The following is a 10,849-nucleotide window of genomic DNA, read 5'->3' on the forward strand; positions in this document are numbered from 1 at the left end:
TAAGCAATGCAGCGAGTAGATTGACATCAGCGAGTTCATTGGTAATAGATCCTCAATGGGTTTGATAAATCAAAACTATTAATCTAGTGCTTTGGCCCCAAGTTTCAATATTAGCCTTTGATTCACAGTAGATTAAAGTAACCTCCGCTTTTTTCATATTACTCAAAATAGTTGTGCAGAGAAGAAAGTGAGATCAACAAGTAATTTACTTGCATGTTTATGGAAATATTTTACCTTTTTCTTCTTGACTTGAACATTTGCTTTCACTTTAATCTTAATTTGACATAGTCATTAAAGATTGTTTTTTCTTTCTTCCTTTTTGGTGCTTAAGAGAAAAGTGTTTTCTCTTCCTTCTTAGTGCCATACCCAAATCATAACATCACCATCAGCTAGAAACTATTCTATCCATGAAGGCATTAGGCTGGTGCTTGCATTTGATGCTTTTGTCTAAGTCTTCATACAATATGCTGCTTGCTCTTTATATTAGGCCGCACTAATGATTTTTTACTTGGGCCTGCAACACTTAAACCACTCATAAAAAACACATTTGGGTTATCAACCTAACCAAAGTATATTTGTCATCACCAAAAATGTTATTATTATTTTTTAAATTCAACAACACTAAATTAAATTTAACAACTATAGTATATAAGTAGATAGAATATTAGTAATTGAGTTAGAAAAAGCTTGCAATACTCCCTAGGAGCACTATGTAACTTCAGATCATAACCCATATCATGTCCTCTCTATGTTCCTTCTATTTGGCCACTTGTCACGATCCCTATCATGCCATCACATTTCTACATGTATAGAAAATTTAATACTTCTACACCATACAACTCATCTCATCATTAAATCTATGCTAAATTTAAAAGTAAGACTCGTAATGGATATAGTTTGGTAGTGTAACACTCTACCACACAGAACTTTACGCCTAGGACGTAAATTAAAGGTGACGAGGCACTACGACCTCTAAAAATAAAATACATATAAATATAACAAGGATATTATATCTAGGAGCCTTGAAAAGAAGTTAAACGAAATACAAACAGGAATGTGCACCACTCACGATCGGATAAACGTAGAAAGATAGGTAAGGTCAAACGAAAAAAGGATAATGTATATATAAGATCAGAGTTCCCAAAAATACAATTAACAAGCTCTAGGCTCGGCCTACGATGCAAAGGCCAACCAGAGTATACATATACATATATATAACCCAAAATATATGACAAAACACCTATTTCTCCAAGTCTGCCTCTAAGAGGGACAAAACATAATATATACAGGGTGGAGAATCTATATACATATATACAAGGCATAAAATAAAATACAATAACCCCGAAATAATCAACTTCACTTGCAGAGGGAACTCCAGACGCTCACCGAGGTGCATCTCGACCTATATCTAAAAAATGATAACATACCGGTTCTCAGCATAGTAATGGTGTCCACATAAATAATATATAAGGTCTCGGAAAAGCCAGAAACAATCCTAGAATTCCAACACTCAGAATTAAACTTGTGAATAAGCTAAAGTAGTTTTCGGTATTATACTCTAAGGTTTCCAAGTATAACTCAAATTCTAGCTTAACCCTTCAATTCCTGCTTCCTCCAACCCTTCGAACTCCGGTGGAACTACCCTCGTCACTCCTCCGCCAGACAAGAGGCCTCTCAGTTGCACAGACAAACAATACAGGCAAGGAAAACGCAAATAGAATGCAGTTACATTAGGTAGAACATATAGCAAATAAGCATAGTTAATCAAATAGGCAAACCTAAGAATGCATGCTCAAACAAATACATATGATGTATGCCTGCCCTATAGCTGATGAGTTTCATCTGTCAATTATAAATCCAAACCCGACATGTCCAGTAGCTAACCATAGACAAAACACCAAACATGGAGCAAGTGGGACCAAACTGTAACATTTGCATCTTACCCGCATACCCGGAGCAGGGGACAACCTCACCACTACCTCTTACCCAAGCGGTGTTACAGTTCTCAACCCGGAGCTAGCGACGACAAAACTCAACCCTTGCATTTTACCCGGAGTCTCGAACTCTCCAGAGCAAGTGGATAACACCACTGCATCTTACCCGGCTTATTGACTCTTACCCGCAGCAAGTGAAAAAGACCACTGCATCCTACCCGGAGTCTTAACATATACCCGGAGCGAGTGGACAATGCCACCGCCTCTTACTCGGTCACGTATACCTCATTACCATTCAATTCATTCACTCAGTCAATTACAATTCATCAGTATCATCAATATTGCATTATTCTCAAAATTGTCTCATTCATTACTTTCATCATCTCATCAAATCAAACATCCCCTTCTTCAACTCCTCCGATACCAATTCTATCTTCTTCCACTCATTAACCTTTACTTTGTAACCCAAAACCTCACTAATAAACCTTAAACAGAACTTTTAGAGTGTTGAAAAATTAGAGGAATGATTGATAGTACAAAAACAATGAATTTTTATCAAAACAGTGATTTCGGAGGTTTATAGGCTTATCAGAAAGGTCAAACGGTCAAAATTAGAGTTTTTGGGTAAAACAGGGTGTTGTGTGTATGTATCATTGCTGTGTGTACGCACGCAACAAAGTGACTTTCCCTTCTTGTGCGTACGCATCGCTGTGTGCGTAAGCACATTTGCAAAATTCTCAGGTTGTGCGTGCGCACACCCCCTTGTATGTACGTACACACACACCAGAATTCATGGTTTTCTGCAACTTAGAAAAATTTAGTTTTTGTTATATAACTTCCGATATCCATAACTTTCTCTAAAAAAAATTCATTTTCCACAAACTTTATATCGTTATAAAGCTCTTGAAATTATCTTTAATTTGAAATAGATTTCATTCAAATCCAAAATCCAAGACTCAAGTTATAGATCGGTGAAGTTCATTAAAAATCAAATTTTTTCCAAAAAATTCAAAACCTCTATTTTCCAACATTTCATTCTCAAACCAAAATTTCTCAACACAAAACAACCCAAATTCCAACCAAAATCCTTCCATACCCTTATCAACCCCTCTCAACGTATCAATGTTCAATTCTATCAATTTTAATCCAACAAATTCATAATCAAACAACATTATTTATAAATAAACAATTAATTATTATCATTATTATTTATAATCAATATCAAAATTCATCAACAATCAATGATTCGTCACATTCTCATTATATGCTCAACATTCACATTCAATATCCTCATTAATCATCATCAAATCACCAATCATCAACCCATTTCAAGACAACTCAATATTTTCATTAAAATTACTAACTCATAACATACAAACATGCTTCAACCTATCTTATGGTCATCTAGCCTACGTTTTCACACGACATTATATATTATCTACGAGAAACCAAAATCATACCTTGGTTGATTTTTCCCTAATGCCAAAGCACCACAAATATACCCGTTCCTCAAGTGTCCAAAGCCCCAAAGCCTCTCCAAACAAAATTTCAGCCATCAAGACCCGAATCCAAACTTTTAATACCACCAATTAGCCTCCAAAACTCATGATTTCAATCTAATACCATATAAATATCACTAAATCAACATAAGGTTTGTTATACCAACAATTACACAAGGGTTAGAGAATTCCCACCTTACCAACGGAGGTTTGGAACAAGACTCGACAAGTCCACAAAGTTAATTTGATCCTAAATACCAAAATTACACAAAATCTCAACACCAAAACTAAATAAATTTTGAATTCAAGGGTTGGGCAGCTGAGAATGAGAATGAGGATTACCAACAATTTTGTTCGGTGGGTTTTGTAGAGCTCGACATAGTGATTGTGTGACCGCAAACGATGTAGCGATCGAAACTTCGAATAAAAAATTATGTGGCTTTGAAACTCAATCAAGGGTTTGGTTATGGCTTTTTCTCCCTCCTTGTGTCTTCAGCGTGAAACCCATATGAATTGGGAAAGAAGAAGAGCTGAAGCTCTTCATTAAAGGCTATTGGGTTGGGCATTGCGCTCGTTATAGCCCAGTTCGTTTGGTTTGGCTCGTTTGACCTAATTTTAAGTTAAATTTTTTGAAATTATTGTCAAAATTTATATTTTAATTATTTTTACCATTCTAACTTATTAAATTTAATTTTTTAATTTTTAAATAATAATAAATTTATTAACTCATTATTTATTAATTACTCAAAATTTATAGAAAAAATTTAGGTACAACTTCTAACTCTATTCACAAATTTTTTTTTCTTAAATTCAATCTTACTCTATTTACGAATTTAAAATTTTTTAGTTTGAACACTATTTGTACTTTAAAATTCTCCAACTGACCCTATCAACAAAATATTAATTTATTTTCAATCAAACAAAATATTTAATGTATAATCAATTGTTTGTTTTATTAGAAAACTAGAAATGCAGATTCACAATAAAAAAAACAGAATACATTTTATATATATTCAATTGCTTATTTTATTAAAAAACTAGAAATGCACATTCACACTCAGAAACAAAATACATTTACATATAATCAATTAAATATTTACACACGCTAAAAATACAGATTCAATGGTAAGGGTAAGTTGGGTAGGATTAGTACCAAACTCGAACTTTATTCTATCCACAGTTCAATTGCTCCACTTCCAATTTCATAGTAAATCAGACTATCAATCTTAAACTCTTCTTTCAATTTCAAATTGTTGCAAGATTATCATCGCTCATCTCCCAACTCAAATACAACATTACATCGTCATCGAAAATTATTTATGTATTATTAGCAACTAAAATGTCTAAGTGGCATGGAATACTTATACATAAGTGTCTTAATTCGAATCTCTTCTCAGTCAATCTACTCCGCAATCATTAAGGGTCGGATTGTAAACTCCCTCCTGTCAAATTGAAACGGATTGAATAACGGCATATGCAGATAGTAATGCCAGACCTTCCATAGTAACCAAAGTTTATTTACTGAAATCGATCATAGAAGAGGTCGAGAGCAAGTTTGACCGTAAAAATATTTGCTCTCCGAAGTCAACAATTTTTTCACTGGGACCTCCTCTATTTTAGCGCCAAATACTCTCTCTTCTGAACGCGTTTCTCTTTAATCCCGAAGTGAAATTCCCTGTCTTTAACCGCAGCGGTGATACGCATAGCCAGCATCTATCACTGCATCTGCACGAGGGAATTGTACACGTGGCCCATGGAAGGTGGTCGCAACACACGAGTCAATGCTTCTAATGAGGGTTTCGTCGAACGGCTGCAAAGGTGAGATGAGCAATGCTTCTATGAATTTGAACCGAACGATGCATGCTTTAACCAAGGGCCGCACGATGAAGATGGCATGCGGATCCGGCCGTTGAATATTTACAAAAATTGAATTTCAAAAGCTTTGGTAGAGAGAGGGAGCAGAGCAAGCAAGAGGGGAGGGCGAAGCCGAACATCAAAAAGGTCCCTTCACTTCTCTTTCTCTCTCTTTCTCTCTCCATTTCTCATCTCTTGGTTGAGTTGAGTTCAGCTTCAGCACTTATCTTCCCCTCTTCTTTGTGCGGTTCCCTCAACCGCTCTCTGAGTCTCTGTCTCTTTCTGTGTGGTTCCTCGGGTTCTGCGTTGCTATCCGGATCCAAGTCACTTGAATTGTGCCCACTATTCTTCGAGCTTGGGGTCTTGGCTACCGAGCTGCTCAATCGCGTGTATTTTTGCGCTTTATTTATTTTTCGAGACTTTGGAATGGGTTTTGGATCTGGAAGTCAGCCAATTTCAGCTGATTTTTGTTGATTCTGAGGGAATCATCGTTGCTCCAACCTCTGCTTTCTTTCTTCTTGATTATCCAAGTATTGAGAAAGGAATTCGGAACTCTCCGTGAATTCTTAACATTTCTAATTTTTTTTCTTTTAGTATTTATATGTGATGGGGGAAGGAGAAGGAGGTGATTGCGCTTTGAGAAATGTGGCATCGGATGCACCTACGGTGCCGGTGCCGGTGCCGCCGTCGGATATTCCCGCCAAGAAGCTTGCAAGGCAGCTTGATTTCACCGGCTTAGCCGGGATGCCGGGCGGCGCGCCATTTCCAGAGCACTCGCAGTTGCGGCAGCAACAGCAACAACAGCTTCAGCCGCAAGTGGTGGCACAGTCACAGTCACGGTCACATCCGCAGACAATGACGCAGCCGATGCTAATGATGCCGATGCCGCATCCGCCGCAGGCGCCACGCCTTTCAACCAGGGTTGGGTGAGTTCTAACTGTTTTAGTCTTCTGAGTTTTGACAACATCAATTTTGAAATTGCTCTTTTTCTTGCTTTAGTTTAAAACCGAAAAATTGTGGCCTTTGTTACTTCATGTTCATTACTCGCTTTCCCTCCTTCTGGATAGGTTGGTTCAAAATTATTAGTCAGTCTTTCCCTTAACACCGTTCTCCCTCTATTATTCTTCGCTTCAACTCTATTAACAACTTATTTCTTTCTTGCAAACGATATATTCTTTTATTTCTTTGCCTACTGTAATTTCCATTTCGGTTTCTGTGTTTTTTTGTGGTTGGGAAACCAGATATGAATAATCTAGTAGATAGTGAGGGTTTAATTTATGCCCTTGAGTTCAAATCTTTGCTAATTTAGAGTATTTTTCTTTACATGAAAACTTAGCTAAAATGATTTAATCTTCATTCTTCAACCAACATCTATTGTATTCAGTAAATCAGAATCTCCAAAACCAAGATCAAGGACCAATTTTGAAACAAAAGAAGCTACTCCAAAGAAGCAAAAGCAATGCAATTGTAAACACTCAAAGTGCTTAAAGCTGTAAGTATAATCCCCTTTCACTCTCTCTGCTCTTGATATTGCACTGGTGCAGCTTATTGGCTAGCTACCAGCCTGCAATTAAAAACTGTGATACTAACATTCAAAGTTTCGTGAGCAGATATTGTGAATGTTTTGCATCGGGAATATACTGTGATGGTTGCAACTGTGTAAATTGTTACAACAATGTTGATAATGAAGCAGCCAGACGAGAAGCTGTTGGAGCTACCTTAGAACGTAATCCAAATGCATTTAGGCCAAAGATTGCGAGCAGCCCTCATGGACCACATGACAACAGGGTATGTTGGTTTAACTATTTCAATGGTTAGTGTTGTGTGCCATGTTCTTGACTTCTCCCCCCTCTAATTATAAGTATTGATTGATGATATGGTCTTTGTTAGAGTCTCACACTGCCCAGAGATAAGACTTGAAAAGCCTTTAAGTTTGGGTATCCTCACCTCATGAGCTAGTCTTTGGAGTTGAGTTAGGCTCACTCAAATATAATGTGATATTGAAACCTATTTTGTATTTGTTATTTGGGCCACCCCAAATGTTATAGGTTTGTATCATAAACTGTGTTGAATTTTTATTTTGTATATTTATTAATTTCTTATGCTCTAAAGTTTTCTTATTTCTCTATTTGTGAACTTCAAAATAATGTAGGAGGATGCTGGCGAAGTTGTTATATTGGGAAAGCACAATAAGGGATGTCATTGTAAAAAGTCTGGTTGCCTCAAGAAGTACTGCGAGTGTTTCCAAGCCAACATTCTTTGTTCCGAAAATTGTAAATGCATGGATTGCAAGAATTTTGAGGGAAGTGAAGAGAGACAAGCATTGTTCCATGGAGATCAAAATATCAACATGACATATATTCAGCAAGCAGCAAATGCTGCAATAACTGGTGCTGTCGGTTCCTCTGGCTTTTCATCACCGCCAGTATCAAAGAAAAGAAAAGGTCAGGAACTCTCTTTTGTGCCAACAGCCAAGGATCCATCCATTGGAAAGCTAGGAAAACAGGTAGAACTTTATCATAGTATGAGAAGCAGCAGAGACTTTTTCTTGTTAAAAAAAATGAAAAAAAAAAAGAAGTTGCTCTCGAATTTTATATACTTACAACCTTATAACTAAATATTTTCTTAATGTTTACCAGGCAAACCATGTCAAAGGTCCTTTACCCTCCTCCTCCTTTTCTCCTGCCCCTAGTACTCATGTTGGACCTGCAACATTAGGTCCTTCAAAATTTATATACAGGTAGGGATAGTTATATTCATGAATGAAGATGCTTGTAATCAATTTAGTTATTAACTTAGATTATTTTTTGAAGGTCTGTATTGGCAGACATACTACAACCAGAGCACTTGAAGGAGCTTTGTTCAGTCCTAGTGCTACTATCTGGACAAGCCGCGAAGACAGTAACAGGTAAGTTGTCATTTAAGTCACGATACGAATTTTCCTGACAGGTTTGGAAAGACCGTTGTATTTTCTTTCATCTTTTTTGTGTGTAGATTGATATTAAATTTGAAGAGGAATCTCTTCACTTTCCTGCTAGAAGTCGGAGTAGTTCCATATAATCAGTTAGCATCAATTATATATGGGCCAAATCTGTGTTTACAAATTGAATTTTGTTAAAATGGTTGCTCTAAATTCAACTACAACTGAATAACAACAGGTTTTTAATCACTACAGGGTTCAGAATGTTTATTCACCACCCTCAATTGCCAAATAAAAACAGCAAGATAACTGGTTCTGTTATTTACTGAAAATTTCAGTAGTAAATTCACCAGTAAATATGGTCCCTGATATTATTATATGTAGACTTTGAACTAAAGTTTGTGGGCTAGAGCGTGCTAAGTTTCTGCTCAATTGGTGCTTCTTGTTATTTACCAAATGATATGAGAATGGTCAACGCAAATTATTGATTAATTTCCTCTCACCAACTACCGTTATTATTTTAACCAGACCAGAAAAATATAATGCACAAACATATAGAAGATCAGACAGAAACTTCCCTTGCTTCTTCAACTCAACAACAGTTACCAAGCCAAACGGGAACTAATGTTGAGAAAGCTACGTCTGGTGATTGTTCAAGTGAGAACCGAATAGATAAGGTCAGCCCAGATAATTCTAGTTCAGACGGTGTTGGTGTCCTCAAAGGGAGGCCAATGTCTCCTGGAACTTTAGCATTAATGTGCGATGAGCATGATACAATGTTCATGACTGCTGTCTCTCCTAGTGAGCCAGTTTCTCACACTTGTAACATATCTTCTCAATTGCCTTGTGGACAAAAAATGACTGAGTTATATGCAGAGCAAGAAAAGATTGTTTTGACAAAGTTCAGAGATTTTCTTAATAGAGTTATCACTATGGGAGAAATAAACGGTAAGTTAATATTAGGGAAAAAGGAATTATTAACTTATTGTGGTGGAGACTATTGAAATATTCTAATTTTCTGAAGTGGAGAATATATATTCATATTAATTTATAGATTGAATATTATCTCTGCTTTTCATTACCTATTTTTATCGTTAGAAGTGGCTAATCTAAATTCCCATGAACAGAAACAAAATATTCTTCATTAGCCAGAAGTGAATTGGAGAGTAGGGACCCAGTTGTCAATGGCACTGAAAATGCTAGAACTGAGACAGTAGATGAAGGAGCCACTAAAATTGGTGTTGCCAAAGCTGTTGTTCATCCTCTGGCGACAAGTAGGAATTTGACTAATTCAATATCTTTGGTCCATAGTAATCTTGTTCCTGAAAATGGTGAAAAAGAGGTATGAAAGGAATCTAACTTACAAGGATGAAGGATGTCCAGAAAATACCATTAGAAGTATTTTGAGGTATGCTAGAACTTGTGTAATATAAATGTCATTCTTCTTTTTCTAACTTAGCTTTGTAGGACTGTAGGTGTCAAGCATACAGGCAGGCCATTGATTTTTAACCAGGATCAATTTTTGTTTTTATCAATTTCTTTCTTTTCTTATCCATTCATATATATCTGAATTAATTATTTAATTAGAATCAATATAGCTTGTGAATTCCAGACTTTTAATTTCATATTTAACTTATTTGTTTTCATTTTAGGGCTTTTCTGGGCTTTGTTCATTTGTTATTGTTCAAATGTTAGAGCCTTACAGTTTGGCCTACAGCACACTATAAGTGCGGTTTTGTTACGTACAGTTCAACCGATCTTGTATTATCTATTTTGTTTCATATAATTATGTAGTTGTATTCTCTGAACTCTCAAGATATAAAATGATGTATTGCCTACAATCCTTGCATTTAAATTTTAGCTATGCACTCCTACAATAACTGACTCTACCTTGAGTCGTTGACCTCTTATTTCTTATTTCTTTCCTTTAAAAAAAAAATAATTGAAATCGACCAACCTTCAAATATTTACCTAGGAACAAGTTACTGAGATTTTTTACGCAATTGCGGGATATGTAATAAGAGGGAAAAATTCTTTTGACATGTCAACTACTTTTTAGAATATTTCTAAAGTTTATGCTAATTTTAATTGTTTCACTTGTATTCTTTTAGGGGCTCATCCTTAAACGCTCTTTGCTAAGTATGGAGTGCTGCACACCTTGTGAATTCGTTAAATCTAAACTTTTTATTTGTTATATTTTATTTGAATGGTCTGGATTTAAAAAGGTAACCTGTTAATCAGGTTAATTATTTTTTTTACAAATTTTAAATTTTTTTGGCAAATTTCAGATATTGGGATGAAGTTCAAAATAAAAAATTAGTATATAAATATTAAAAACAATATGTCTGTACAAAAAAAAGTTATTGAATTTTAGAATTAAAATAAATAATACATAAAAAATAAGTTAAAAATTCATGTACTAAATCCAAAAAAAAAGATATATTAGAATCTTAAAAAAATAATATTAAATATATATTATGTATATAATATTAAAATTTAAATAAATTTTGTTTGTGTGAAATAAAACTATAATATTAAATATAAACACAATGATAAAAAATTGTGTTATATATATATAATATTAAAATTTAATTAAAATTTAAATAAATTTTGTTTTATGTAAAATAAAATTATAATATTAA

The 10,849-nt window shown here is 35.1% G+C and overlaps 1 protein-coding gene across 2 annotated transcripts; it reads left to right on the plus strand.

Moving 5' to 3' along the window:
- Positions 1–5,297: 5,297 nt before the first annotated feature.
- Positions 5,298–10,173, plus strand: LOC107478613 (protein tesmin/TSO1-like CXC 5). Of its 2 annotated transcripts, none has more exons than XM_016098746.3 (9): positions 5,298–5,434; positions 5,882–6,213; positions 6,672–6,779; positions 6,898–7,075; positions 7,440–7,793; positions 7,927–8,027; positions 8,101–8,195; positions 8,736–9,155; positions 9,335–10,173. In XM_016098746.3, exons 2-9 carry the CDS (start codon positions 5,894–5,896, stop codon positions 9,553–9,555), a joined length of 1,797 nt encoding a protein of 598 aa, XP_015954232.1. In that variant the 5' UTR covers positions 5,298–5,434; positions 5,882–5,893; the 3' UTR covers positions 9,556–10,173. The 2 variants fall into 2 exon arrangements, 1 of the variants encoding a protein (XP_015954232.1); XR_002372140.2 differs by having other exon boundaries at positions 5,334–6,213; positions 9,335–9,615; positions 9,860–10,172.
- The last annotated feature ends 676 nt before the right edge of the window (positions 10,174–10,849 follow it).

Source organism: Arachis duranensis, chromosome 3, assembly GCF_000817695.3.
Source record: "Arachis duranensis cultivar V14167 chromosome 3, aradu.V14167.gnm2.J7QH, whole genome shotgun sequence".
NCBI classification, from domain to species: Eukaryota; Viridiplantae; Streptophyta; class Magnoliopsida; order Fabales; family Fabaceae; genus Arachis; species Arachis duranensis.

Bases quoted from the DNA above. Each gene is read 5' to 3' on its own strand.
- LOC107478613 (XM_016098746.3), top strand. From the start codon at position 5,894: ATGGGGGAAGGAGAAGGAGGTGATTGCGCTTTGAGAAATGTGGCATCG. The intron at 6,214-6,671 runs GTGAGTTCTAAC...TATTGTATTCAG, and splicing joins CGCCTTTCAACCAGGGTTGG to TAAATCAGAATCTCCAAAAC. The intron at 7,076-7,439 runs GTATGTTGGTTT...AAAATAATGTAG, and splicing joins ATGGACCACATGACAACAGG to GAGGATGCTGGCGAAGTTGT.